Source organism: Nematostella vectensis, chromosome 13 (assembly GCF_932526225.1).
Source record: "Nematostella vectensis chromosome 13, jaNemVect1.1, whole genome shotgun sequence".
Taxonomy (NCBI): domain Eukaryota; kingdom Metazoa; phylum Cnidaria; class Anthozoa; order Actiniaria; family Edwardsiidae; genus Nematostella; species Nematostella vectensis.
The window spans coordinates 4,918,892-4,934,325 of record NC_064046.1 but is presented as its reverse complement, the minus strand read 5'-3'; the positions used below and the strand labels follow the sequence as shown (position 1 = coordinate 4,934,325).

The window sequence follows — 15,434 nt, the reverse complement described above, 5'->3', positions numbered from 1 at the left end:
ACTGAATACATGCAGCGTCAGCAGGTGTCTTGATCTGCTTGTAGATCTTTGCGTCGTCCGCAAACATGGCTATGTGGCTACTCTTGACTACGTCTGGTAGGTCATTCACGTAGATTAGGAAGAGAGCCGGCCCTAAGATGGAACTCTGTGGGACGCCGGAGCAGATGGGCAGAGGTTTGGATATATCACCTGGAACAGTTACGTGCTGTTGGCGACCTGTCAGATAAGAAGCGAACCACTGGAGCAGGTTGCCACCGAATCCAAAGTCACGCAACTTTTGCAATAGACTTGTGTGACAAACTTTGTCAAATGCCTTTGACATGTCCATATATACCATGTCAACCTGCCCCCCATTGTCCAACTGAGACCCTAAGAAGTCTAGGACTTCCAGGAGGAGTCACATGGTCACTACCCTTGGTAGTGACTTGCAAAGCACTAATTGTGTGAGTTATTGCGGCATGTTTGATACATTGGATAGGAGATCCATTGGCCTCCCTTAGCATGAGGTAAATGTATTTATTTGTATATGGAAAGATACCTTTGTAAAACTTTTTTTGTGTAGAAATAAAAGATGTTGTGGGTAAAGTCCCCTAAGGAATAGAAGAACCTTTGACCACTCCCACCAGTTGGTAATAAATATATACCCCCAACACCGCTATCTCGCGAACTGTGCCATACAAAGTTACCCGAGACACACACGCAGAGGCAATAAGCAGGTTCCTAGCCACGTACAGGTTGAGATGTCGTGTGAAAATAAGAGGTCTACTTTAGGACGCCTTGGGTCTCTTGGAACGTGAGATCCTAGCTGCAGAATTAAGCAAAAATCCCCTGACCCTTACTCTACGCCCTTGCAGTGGCTGGCGGGAAAAAAATCTCAGGGATTCTGCGATATTTAACCAGCGGTAACACACTCAAATCAAGGGTAAGTACTTTAAGTACGCATCCTGAAGTGTATCATACACAGCTATCAACACGATACACAGCTATCTACACCATACACAGCTATCCACACCATACACAGCTATCTACACCATACACAGTTATCCACGCCATACACAGCTATCCACACCATACACAGCTATCCACGCCATACACAGCTATCCACACCATACACAACCATCCACACCATACACAGCCATACACAGCTATCCACACCATCCACAACCATCCACATCTATCCACACTATACACAGCTATCCACACCATACACAGCTATCCACACCATACACAGCCATCCACAGCTATCCACACCATCCACAGCTATCCACACCATACACAGCCATCCACACCATACACAGCCATACACAGCTATCCACACCATCCACAGCCATACACAGCTAGCTACACCATACACAGCTATCCACACCATACACAGCTATCCACACCATACACAGCCATACACACCATACACAGCCATACACAGCTATCCACACCATCCACAACCATCCACATCTATCCACACTATACACAGCCATACACACCATACACAGCTATCCACACCATCCACAGCTATCCACACCATACACAGCTATCCACGCCATACACAGCTATCCACACCATACACAACCATCCACACCATACACAGCCATACACAGCTATCCACACCATCCACAACCATCCACATCTATCCACACTATACACAGCCATACACACCATACACAGCTATCCACACCATCCACAGCTATCCACATTACCCACAGCTATCCACACCATCCACAGCTATCCACACTATACACGGCCATACACAGCTATCCACACTATCCACAACCATCCACACCATGCACGGCCATACTCAGCTATCCACACCATCCACAGCTATCCACACCATACACAGCTATCCACACCATACACAGCTATCCACACCATCCACAACCATCCACATCTATCCACACTATACACAGCCATACACACCATACACAGCTATCCACACCATCCACAGCTATCCACACCATACACAGCTATCCACGCCATACACAGCTATCCACACCATACACAACCATCCACACCATACACAGCCATACACAGCTATCCACACCATCCACAACCATCCACATCTATCCACACTATACACAGCCATACACACCATACACAGCTATCCACACCATCCACAGCTATCCACATTACCCACAGCTATCCACACCATCCACAGCTATCCACACTATACACGGCCATACACAGCTATCCACACTATCCACAACCATCCACACCATGCACGGCCATACTCAGCTATCCACACCATCCACAGCTATCCACACCATACACAGCTATCCACACCATACACAGCTATCCACACCATACACAGCCATACACAGCTATCTACACCATACACAGCCATCCACAGCTATCCACACCATCCACACCATCCACAGCTATCCACACCATCCACAGCTATCCACACCATCCACAGCTATCCACACCATTCACAGCTATCCACACCATACACAGCTATCCACACCATACACAGCCATACACACCATACACAGCTATCTACACCATACACAGCCATCCACAGCTATCCACACCATACACAGCTATCTACACCATACACAACTATCCACACCATACACAGCTATCCACACCATACACAGCTATCCACGCCATACACAGCTATCCACACCATACACAGCTATCCACACCATACACAGCTATCCACACCATCCACAGCTATCCACACCATCCACAGCTATCCACACCATCCACAGCTATCCACACCATCCACAGCTATCCACACCATACACAGCCATACACACCATACACAGCCATACACACCATACACAGCTATCTACACCATACACAGCTATCCACACCATACACAGCTATCTACACCATACACAACTATCCACACCATACACAGCTATCCACACCATACACAGCTATCCACGCCATACACAGCTATCCACACCATCCACAGCCATCCACAGCTATCCACACCATCCACACCATCCACAGCTATCCACACCATCCACAGCTATCCACACCATACACAGCTATCCACACCATACACAGCCATACACACCATACACAGCTATCCACACCATCCACAGCTATCCACACCATACACAGCTATCCACACCATACACAGCCATACACACCATACACAGCTATCTACACCATACACAGCCATCCACAGCTATCCACACCATACACAGCTATGCACACCATCCACAACAATCTACACCATCCACAATTATCTACACCGTACACACCTATCCACACCATCCACAGCTATCCACACCATCCATAGCTATCCACACCTATCTACACCATCCACAGCTATCCACACCATACATAACTATCTTCACCATACACAGCTATCCACACCATACACAGCTATCCACACCATACACAACCATCCACAACCATCCACATCTATCCACACTATACACAGCTATCCACACCATACACAGCTATCCACACCATACACAGCTATCCACACCATACACAACCATCCACACCATACACAGCCATACACAGCTATCCACACCATCCACACCATCCACAGCTATCCACACCATACACAGCCATACACAGCTATCCACAGCTATCCACACCATACACATCTATCCACACCATACACAACCATCCACACCATACACAGCCATACACACCATCCACAGCCATCCACAGCTATCCACACCATCCACAGCTATCCACACCATCCACAGCTATCCACACCATCCACAGCTATCCACACCATACACAGCTATCTACACCATACACAGCCATCCACAGCTATCCACACCATCCACAGCTATCTACACCATACACAGCTATCCACACCATACACAGCTATCTACACCGTACACAGCTATCCACGCCATACACAGCTATCCACACCATACACAGCTATCCACACCATACACAGCTATCCACACCATACACAGCTATCCACACTATACACAGCCATACACACCATACACAGCTATCCACACCATACACAGCTATCCACACCATCCACAGCTATCCACACCATCCACAGCTATCCACACCATCCACAGCTATCCACACCATCCACAGCTATCCACACCATACACAGCCATACACACCATACACAGCCATACACACCATACACAGCTATCTACACCATACACAGCTATCCACACCATCCACACCATCCACAGCTATCCACACCATCCACAGCTATCTCCACCATCCACAGCTATGCACACCATCCACAACAATCTACACCATCCACAATTATCTACACCGTGAACACCTATCCACACCATCAACAGCTATCCACACCATCCATAGCTATCCACACCTATCTACACCATCCACAGCTATCCACACCATACATAACTATCTACACCATACACAGCTATCCACACTATACACAGCAATCCAAAGCTTTAACCGAACTGATAGGGATGCTCGTCGTATTTTTCATCTCTGAAAATTCACTGATCTCAAAATGGCCTCGGTCAGCACCTATTCAGAACCTCGGTCACAATTTAACTATACGGACCTTCAAGCCGGTAAATAACCAACTTTAGGTATTCCCCAAACCAGTAGATAGCTTTGATTTGCTCCTTTATCTTGGGATATCCGAGTAACTCGAAATTCGCGTCGCGCGCAAGATTCAATGCCAATCTAAGACATTTTTCGGTAATATTAAAAACAAATTCTTATTTAATCTAACTGAGTTGGGGAATACTAAAACAATTATTCCCCTCAGGCTAAGTTTAAACGTCGTATTATGAGTGAGCCGTATTAAATGCAAATGCATGTAAATGAATCGAATCGATTGTTTCATCTTCATGCATTTGCATTTAATACGGCTCATGGATAATACGACGTTTGAACTTAGCCTCAGGGTAGATGAACAGCGGCAGGATATATCCACCATTAGTTTCCCCCAAACCAGTGGATAGCGATTTTTGCGCGCTCTGATTGGCTCTTGTATCTCGGAATTTTCGTGGATATTCATCTTCCCTTTGGGGAATAATTGTTCAATATTCATCTCCCCTTTTGGGAATGATTGTTCGATATTTCTAACCTTTCTCAAAACTACTCCTGGACCCAGTTTAATAATATTGTTGCAGGGCGAGAATATTTATTATATAAATTTCATAAGGCTTTTCCGTGCAAGATTTTTTTTAGATAGTTTGTTGTTTACAGTAGTTTTCCGGTCAATATTTAGAGAAACCTTTTTCAATTAGTGGTAGGTCAAACCAATGAATGGCGTCAATGACTGACCTAAAAAAAAAACAATGTAAAAAAGAACCCAGGATAATGCAGTGTCAGCTTGCTCGATTTTTTTCGCCACCAACCTTGCCCTCGTCCCGAATGGTGAACAAAATGGCCCTGCAGATTGGTATCCGTGAAAGAGATGTGCAGGGACGAGAAGGACCATTTTATGTTTCATGGGGAGTGTGAATATTTTGGGGGCGCGATAGTTTGTTTTCACTGGGATCTAGGTGGCTGTGTCGTTTTTTTTCCCGACATCTTTTTCACATTTCAACTCCACAGTCTGGGTAGCCTGAATTTCAGGCGCCTTTTCCCCGACTACTACTCAGACTACTGTCTGAGTTGATATGAGGGAAATTTTCGATGAGCCGTTAGCATCAATCAGTTGTTTTCAAAACCTTTTCTTTCCACAAAAAATCAGGAACCGGTAGCACTGTTTAAAAATCATATCCCTTTCCTTAAACAAGGTTTATCCCGACCAAGGGAATCCCGACCTTCCCCTAAAACTGCGTTGAAAAAAATTACGAACCACCCCCAAAACATAGCAGCCCACGACGTGGCAACAAAATATGTGAACTGAAATATGTAACAAAATAGGGATAAGAATGGTGTCATCTGGAAAATTTTTTATTTCATTTTCTAGAGCAAGTATTTTTCTATCTGTAACTCAAGAAGACAGTGTATAAGAATCAGTTGTTACAAAAGACGCAGCGCCAGTTGGATGTGTAGTCAGAGAGACTTATTTTCGCGCAGCCTCTATGCTGCCATTGCTGGCACGATGGACACAAAACCATGTTGGATTGTGTTCTCCTATTACACAGGTTGCACAGATTCTTGGATGTTTTGATTCCTGAAAGGAAATACGAAGAGTATTTAGTGATAATTCACAAAAAATAAAAGAATATTTATTCAACCTGTAGAGGATAAATGATATCAAGTTGCCAAAAAACGGAATGACATTTCAGTTTCATTTTAGAATTTGCGAAAAAGGCGAGGGAATATTTACAAACACCGTCATTTATGGGCCGGGTGTACTTCTTTTTCAATTACGACCCATCAATATCGACCCGTAATTTGCTGGGAAAGTGTTTTTCGAGCTATCTGCTGGAAAAAGGAACAGATAAATCTTTCCCAGCAACTTTTGGCATCAGAACACATAGAAACGACGGAATATGACGTTCCAGCGGAGGAGAGTGTCGTTTTGTGCTCGTGAATATGAGGATATTAATTGGGGCATCACACACACACAAAAAAAAATTGTGCTTATCACAGCTTACGCAAAAGGCTGATTTCCATATAATCGCAAGGATAAACTAATTTAAGCTAGCTAAAAAAAGGTAAACTGTAAGAAGTGAAATAATTTCAAACAATGGTTTTCGCATTAACCGTAACCGTAAAAACGTCTATATTTTTCATTGAAAACGCCCCGGGGTAATGACTCGAGAGATTTGTTACACGACCGACCGCCATCTTGTTTTTTTTGTTTATAAATAGAATAGAAACGAGGCCAAGCAGAAACCTGGAAATGAGAATATGTCGGATGACGAAGAGGTTTGTCGCAAAAGTTTTACATATGATTATAAATTACGAGCTCCAGTGGCGGATCCAGAATTTCAAAATGGGGGGTGGATAAAGGCAGAAGTCGGCTGATAACTGATCCAGTGTTTTTTGGTAAGTCACATAGATCTAAAGATACTTCAAGCTGAATTGGATTTGTCGCGTCAGCAAAGTCAAGCATGGCGAAGGCACATGGACAGTACCTCCCGTCCCTCAAACAAAGTGACTTTTCTTAATTTTTCTTATAAAGAGGGGTGGATATCCACCCAATCCACCCCCCTGTATCCGCCCCTGAGCTCTATTAACGTTTTAAACACGCCATGCTTCTTGCGAAGATAAGAAAGCTTACCTGTAACTTGAGAAAATGACTTAAATCCAATGGGCAGAGCCAGCTCCCTGGTTACTTTTGAGCTAGCAATAAAGTTGTAAAGGTCAGCGATGCTGTTAGGGTTTAATGGCTTGCTTGACTCGAGCAACTCTAATACTAACAATAAAACTACACTCTCTAGTTGAGTCCAAGGGCCGGACTTTATCTCAAAACCCTTTTCTGCTAGGAATTCAGCGCCCTTCTTTCTTTTGTATTCCTCGGGCTTGATTCTCGACCTATTTCCGCCTTGACGAGAAAATCGGGACTCGCAGAGGAATTGTCAGAATTCCCACAATTGAGACACTTACAGCCAACTGAGCAGTATGCATTTTTTCCCAAACAGGGGCACCTGGACTTTCGTGCCGCGTCTACGCATGATGAACCTTTTCCTTCTCCTTTTCCACACGTGCATGTAGTTGAATAAAGTGTTGTTCTGACCTGTACTGTCTGATTCTCACAATTTCTACAACGGCATGCCCGCGTGCATGTCTTCCCTTCTACAACACAAGAACATTTTGACACAGTGCTTGGAATGCAACAAGCACCGGTACAGGTCTTCCTCCTATGCTTTGACATGACCCCACAGTTGCATCCCTGTTTCCCAGTCTGGGATGACAAATTGTCATACCGCTCAGGGTCTTCGTCTTCATCTGCTTGTGCGCACTCTGGAATGTAAAAAATGATCCACACATTGAAATTTTATTTTTGCACTCCGAATCAAAAACTACACGTAAAATGTTACTATGGCAAGTCCAACCGAGTTCATTTTCTTTGCGCTTACGTGTTCAAATCTTACCCGATTCGTACGTATACGCTTCAAATTCTGTAATCGCATCCAAACATTCTCGTTTAAAAGGATCAATCAAAGGATAAATAGGCATCGCTTTACTTTAGGCTGGTTTCCATATAATCAACAAATTCGCTGAAAAACAGTCACCAGCGATCGTAACTATCATATGAAAATAGTGATCGTAGCGACTGTAGCGATCGTGATCGCTGGGTTAGAAAACAGAGAACGTGCGGGGTGGTTTCATTTAGTCGCCAGGATCGTAACGATCGCAAGGATTACTGATGGAAGTGTAATGGTATATATAAATCGCTCATCTTGTCGCGCAAAATGTTGCGCGACAAGATGAGCGATTTTGTACCTCTATTTCCCCGCCTTTAGGTGCAACAGTGCGGTACAAATGTAGAATTCATCTAAAATTTAGCTCATGATTAATTTTTTCCCTATTGCTTACTCGCGTGGTTGCTCTTGGTCGAGAAAGAAAGCATAAAGGCTGTACTGGGCTTAACAAGGACACATGTAGCACGCAACATTTAGTTTGTGTCCTGCATGTTTCCTCGAGTAGCTAAACTAGGATAAACAATTTTTTGTGATCAAACCACAAACATTTGCTGTGCGCAACAATGTTTCCTGGGTGGCTAAACCAGGACGAAGGAAACATGTATCCGGCTACAATGTTGCGCGCTACATGTGTCCTAGTTAAGCCCCCCACCAAAGGATTAAATGGTCGAACCCCTTAGGTAACATCTAATACTCACCACGAGTAGAATCATAATGACCAAGGATGGACCAACGTATAAAACTCGGGTACTTCGGATTTCTGTCGGTATAAAGGGTAAGTACGGGCATCGCGGCTGTGCTGTTATGATAAAAATCGGTGCTTTCAATAGATTGCTACATGCGAGCACGCACAAATCACCCATGCTACCTCTAAACCAACCCGATGTGGAAAACTTCAACACTCCTGTGTCTATATCGAAGTCAACACAAGGTGCATACTTTGCACTGTTTCCTCTGATCTCGTTGCAGAATAAATATCGCAGCTGCATGACATCCTTCTTTATATCACCCACAAATCCTAGTGACCTCAAAAAGTCACAATATTCCTCGTCATTAGATTCGAAGCATCTGTAGATCTGTTTCATGATGCTGGTAAAGCAGCAATCGCCATCGCCGGGTACTGCGTCAATTTCTAAACCGAAAGAGGCCAAATGCCTGTTCAGACATTCCCTGTTCATGTCAATTTGGATGTTGGGCGTTTTATCGTCCGGCTGAATAGACGCGATCATTGTTTTCAGGTCCGAAAATGGAAAATCAAATACATCGAAGTCTCTTGAAATACACTGCGTATCGACTGAGGACAGGATCTCAACCAGGTGTAGAGCTCTGCTAATTACATAATTTATCACGGTCTCGTTTTTTAGAGCGGAAACTTGACCAGGAGGAATGCCGCGATACCCATTTGGCACATCACATTCAGATCCAACTGTGGCAGTTGAAACGTTCATTTGTTCCGCTGATACTGCGGCAGGAATCTCCTTCGGAATATTATCACATTTAAATTTCGGGTGGTCTCGCAGAGAAGAAACTGTACTAAATAAATTTTGGATATTGCTCTCCACAGGAACTATTGGTACCACTCTGCTATTTGAAACATGCTTTTTGGCGCTTGGGGACCTTTTTTGGCTCCAAACATAAAACACCATCGTAAAGATAGCCACTGCAAGCTCTGGAGAAATAGTATTAGCTCCTCCAAGAAGTGATCGCTTAAGGTACTTATGAAGTCGCTCATTTTTTTGCGTGCCAACTCCGGGAGGAATTCCAGAACAACAACCTTTTTTTATATGCTTGCGTATATTTTTACACGCATCGGCGCTTGCAAGGGCTAAACGAGATTCCCATTTACTAATAAACATTTGCATGTTACTTTCAATGATGTCCGGTTCAGGCGTCACTTGTTTTCTTTGGTCGCCAGTATCTCCATCCGACCGAAAAATAAGCCCGAACTCCTTAGCCATTTTTTGTGAAAAAGGGGAGCCTTTTGGGAGCGTTTTGATAAACCGCTGACAAGCGTGGTATAGATCTAAATAGACTGGCACATTTTGGAAAATTCTGTGATACGATTGTCTGACTGAACAACAGTCATCAACAATTATCATTTTCAAATCTTGTCCTTTTGCGTCAAGTTGATCTTTGAAATTTCTTAACAGGTCTTCAATTTCTTTAAAAGCAGTACTCCGTGTCAATCTCCAAGTAACAACTTGCCCATTATCATTGAGCCATATAAAAATGTTTTCGAATTGGTTGACAAACATTTGATCCGTTATCCGTATCACTCCGATGTGTTTGCTGACCTTGAACGTGTGGTCACACGACAGAATAGAGCATGGAAGATGGTTCATTTCTACTTGAAACAAATTTTCCTTACTTGCAAAGTACGCCAGGAACATGTACATTAAATGATCATTACTTGGGAATGAATAAACCTCGCTGTTGTGAAATGATCCTACACTGCCGTTCGCGCCATCCTTCAACTGTGTATAAGATCGAAAGTTCATCGAAGAAATGTCCTCGGTTAGCTCCAAGAATGTTTGCCCTCGACCAATGTGCACGATTATGTAATCAAGCAAGGCTTGGGAACATGCAGATCGGTAAAATAGTTTAATTGGGAATTTTACTGTAACATCCCTTGGTAGACATTTTAAAATCGTTTCTGAGGCAGACAAATACCTGTGTCCGGATGATTTTCTGTTCTCGAGACTGTGAGGGCACTTGTAAATGGCCTGGACAAGTATGATATTACCGAACAAGTCATAAACCAGCCTTGGTTCTTCGAAGTTTCTTGTCTTGGTTTTCGATGTCCAAGCATGGAATCTCATCCTACACTTGTGATCGGGGCACAATATAACAGCCCCGAAATGATGCATTGGGCACCAAATAAACATCTTGGGTACCAATATGGCGTCTTCAAAGGACGGTTGGATACAAAAGTAGTATCTTGGATGTCTTGGATTCTTCTCGAATTCGTCCAAACCTTTCTCGATAATTTCATTTTCCGCATCTCCAAGAACTACGAAATTCGCTCTTGTAATTACGATCAGCAAAACAGCTCAGAAATCAGTCGTTATATCGGCCATCCACACGATACAAAAAATACTAAAGCTATCCACACCATCCACAGCTCTAATTAACGTTCTAATTAATTAAGAAAATATGGCTAGAATAAGCATTTTTGTATAGGATAGTATAGCTATCAACTTCATCCACATCTATCCACACCATACACATCTATCTACACGATACGCAGCTATCCACATAATACACAGCATCCACACCATACACAGCTATCCACACCATACACAGCTATCCACACCATCCACAGCTATCCACACCATCCACAGCTATCCACACCATCCACAGCTATACACACCATACACAGCTATACACACCATACACAGCTATCTACACCATACACAGCTATCCACACCATACACAGCCAAACACAGCTATCCACACCATACACAGCTATCCACATAATACACAGCATCCACACCATACACAGCTGTCCACAGCTATCCACGTCTATCTACACCATACACAGCTATCTACACCACACACACAGCTATCCACACCATACGCAGCTATCCACATAATACACAGCATCCACACCATACACAGCCATACACACCATACACAGCTATCCACACCATACACAGCTATCCACACCATACACAGCCATCCACATAATACACAGCATCCACACCATACACAGCTATCCACACCATACACAACCATCCACATAATACACAGCATCCACACCATACACAGCTATCCACAGCTATCCACGTCTATCTACACCATACACAGCTATCCACACCATACAGCTGTCATTGGAATATTGCTCTCAGATAAAGGTTTAATATTTTTGGTGCCCCATTCAATGTCAAATATGCCGGGATTATTAATTAAAATAAAATTTACTTGAGACTACGTTACTACGTTTTTTGCCAACAACAAAGAATCCTGGGCAAAAGTTAGAAAGATGAACGCTAAATGATTTTTTGGTTGATAGGAAATATTCTCAAAGTACATTAAATTTGAATCTGACCGCTAACCTAGTTCTCTTGTATTCTTAATCTGACCGCTAATCTAATTTTCGTGAATTCTGATTATCAAAGTATATGTAAAATGATTGAGGTTAGGTTAAGCGAATAAATAAAAATGTGGGCGAAAATGGCACATAGAAAGACTAATTGCAATCGTACAATAGCTTCAATTTAGTTTTCATATGTTTGCCATGTCCTGTCAAGTTAGGCCTTGGCCCACCAACGCCGTATATATACTATATTGCTTACCATTTTGAGTTGAAGTCATTCAACAAGAAAGTCTAACGACAAGACTGTCCACGTGGTGATGATCGGACTATGCGCGTGCGCAAATTTACTCTCGTTCCCAAGTCATTCTGTGTATGGTGTGGATAGCTGTGGATAGCTGTGTATAGCGTGGATAGTTGTGTATGGTGTGGATAGCTGTGGATGGTGTGGATAGCTGTGGATGGTGTGTATGGCTGTGTATGGTGTGCATGGCTGTGTATGGTGTGGATAGCTGTGTATGGTGTGGATAGCTGTGTATGGTGTGGATAGCTGTGTATAGTGTGGATAGCTGTGTATGGCTGTGTATGGTGTGGATAGCTGTGGATGGTGTGGATAGCTGTGTATAGCTGTGGATAGCTGTGTATGGCTGTGTATGGTGTGGATGGTTGTGGATGGTGTGGATAGCTGTGGATGGTGTGAATAGCTGTGTATGGTGTGAATAGCTGTGTATGGCGTGGATAGCTGTGGATGGTGTGGATAGCTGTGGATGGCTGTGTATGGCGTGGATAGCTGTGGATGGTGTGGATAGCTGTGGATGGCTGTGTATGGTGTGGATAGCTGTGTATAGTGTGGATGGCTGTGTATAGCTGTGTATGGTGTGTATAGCTGTGTATGGCTGTGTATGGTGTGGATGGTTGTGGATGGTGTGGATAGCTGTGGATGGTGTGAATAGCTGTGTATGGTGTGAATAGCTGTGTATGGCGTGGATAGCTGTGGATGGTGTGGATAGCTGTGGATGGCTGTGTATGGCGTGGATAGCTGTGTATGGCGTGGATAGCTGTGTATAGCTGTGTATGGTGTGTATAGCTGTGGATAGCTGTGTATGGCTGTGTATGGTGTGGATAGCTGTGGATGGTGTGGATAGCTGTGTATGGTGTGGATAGCTGTGTATGGTGTAGATAGCTGTGTATGGTGTGGATAGCTGTGTATGGTGTGTATTGTTGTGTATAGTGTGGATAGATGTGGATGGTGTGGATAGCTGTGTATGGTGTGGATAGCTGTGGATGGCTGTGGATGGTGTGGATGGTTGTGGATGGTGTGGATAGCTGTGTATGGCCGTGTATGGCCGTGTATAGTGTGGATAGCTGTGGATGGTGTGGATAGCTGTGGATGGTGTGGATAGCTGTGTATGGTGTGGATAGCTGTGTATGGTGTGGATAGCTGTGTATGGTGTGGATAGCTGTGGATGGTGTGGATAGCTGTGGATGGTGTGGATAGCTGTGGATGGTGTGGATAGCTGTGTATGGTGTAGATAGCTGTGTATGGCTGTGGATGGTCTGGATAGCTGTGTATGGTGTGGATAGCTGTGTATGGTGTAGATAGCTGTGTATGGTGCGGATAGCTGTGTATGGTGTGGATGGTTGTGTATGGTGTGGATAGCTGTGTATGGTGTGGATAGCTGTGGATGGCTGTGTATGGTGTAGATAGCTGTGTATGGTGTGGATAGCTGTGTATGGTGTGGATAGCTGTGGATGGTGTGGATAGCTGTTGATGGTGTGGATAGCTGTGGATGGTGTGGATGGTGTGGATAGCTGTGGATGGTGTGGATGGTGTGGATAGCTGTGGATGGCTGTGGATGGTGTGGATAGCTGTGTATGGTGTGGATAGCTGTGGATGGTGTGGATAGCTGTGTATGGTGTGGATAGCTGTGTATGGTGTGGATAGTTGTGTATGGCGTGGATAGCTGTGTATGGTGTGGATAGCTGTGTATGGTGTGGATAGCTGTGTATGGTGTGGATAGCTGTGTATGGTGTAGATAGCTGTGTATGGTGTGGATAGCTGTGGATGGCTGTGTATGGTGTAGATAGCTGTGTATGGTGTGTATGGCTGTGTATGGTGTGGATAGCTGTGGATGGTGTGGATAGCTGTGGATGGTGTGGATAGCTGTGGATGGTGTGGATGGTGTGGATAGCTGTGGATGGCTGTGTATGGTGTAGATAGCTGTGTATGGTGTGTATGGCTGTGTATGGTGTGGATAGCTGTGTATGGTGTGGATAGCTGTGTATGGTGTGGATAGCTGTGGATGGTGTGGATAGCTGTGTATGGTGTAGATAGCTGTGTATGGTGTGGATAGCTGTGTATGGTGTGGATGGTTGTGTATGGAGTGGATAGCTGTGTATGGTGTGGATAGCTGTGGATGGTGTGGATAGCTGTGGATGGTGTGGATAGCTGTGGATGGTGTGGATAGCTGTGGATGGTGTGGATAGCTGTGTATGGTGTGGATAGCTGTGTATGGTGTAGATAGCTGTGTATGGTGTGGATAGCTGTGTATGGTGTGTATGGTTGTGTATAGTGTGGATAGATGTGGATGGTGTGGATAGCTGTGTATGGTGTGTATGGTTGTGTATAGTGTGGATAGATGTGGATGGTGTGGATAGCTGTGGATGGTGTGGATGGTGTGGATAGCTGTGGATGGCTGTGTATGGTGTAGATAGCTGTGTATGGTGTGTATGGCTGTGTATGGTGTGGATAGCTGTGTATGGTGTGGATAGCTGTGTATGGTGTGGATAGCTGTGGATGGTGTGGATAGCTGTGTATGGTGTAGATAGCTGTGTATGGTGTGGATAGCTGTGTATGGTGTGGATGGTTGTGTATGGAGTGGATAGCTGTGTATGGTGTGGATAGCTGTGGATGGTGTGGATAGCTGTGGATGGTGTGGATAGCTGTGGATGGTGTGGATAGCTGTGGATGGTGTGGATAGCTGTGTATGGTGTGGATAGCTGTGTATGGTGTAGATAGCTGTGTATGGTGTGGATAGCTGTGTATGGTGTGTATGGTTGTGTATAGTGTGGATAGATGTGGATGGTGTGGATAGCTGTGTATGGTGTGTATGGTTGTGTATAGTGTGGATAGATGTGGATGGTGTGGATAGCTGTGGATGGCTGTGTATGGTGTGGATAGCTGTGTATGGTGTGGATAGCTGTGGATGGTGTGGATGGTGTGGATAGCTGTGTATGGTGTGGATAGCTGTGGATGGTGTGGATAGCTGTGGATGGTGTGGATAGCTGTGGATGGTGTGGATGGTGTGGATAGCTGTGGATGGCTGTGTATGGTGTAGATAGCTGTGTATGGTGTGGATGGCTGTGTATGGTGTAGATAGCTGTGGATAGCTGTGTATAGCATGGATAGCTGTGTATGGCGTGGATAGCTGTGTATGGTG

General features: G+C 44.4%; 2 protein-coding genes across 2 annotated transcripts; both read right to left on the bottom strand.

The window, feature by feature from the left end:
* Positions 1 to 5,799: 5,799 nt before the first annotated feature.
* LOC116601124 lies at positions 5,800 to 7,526 on the bottom strand. Its single transcript, XM_032368076.2, has 3 exons — positions 7,423 to 7,526; positions 7,097 to 7,158; positions 5,800 to 6,040 (listed from the first exon to the last, which is right to left on the bottom strand). Exons 1-3 carry the CDS (start codon positions 7,524 to 7,526, stop codon positions 5,880 to 5,882), a joined length of 327 nt encoding a protein of 108 aa, XP_032223967.1. The 3' UTR covers positions 5,800 to 5,879.
* Positions 7,511 to 11,011, bottom strand: LOC5518042 (the record flags this gene model as incomplete). Its single annotated transcript, XM_032362619.2, has 2 exons — positions 7,511 to 7,779; positions 8,660 to 11,011. Coding segments are annotated over 2 exons (2,520 nt in total), but the record flags the coding sequence as incomplete, so codon positions are not given.
* Between the last annotated feature and the right edge of the window lie 4,423 nt (positions 11,012 to 15,434).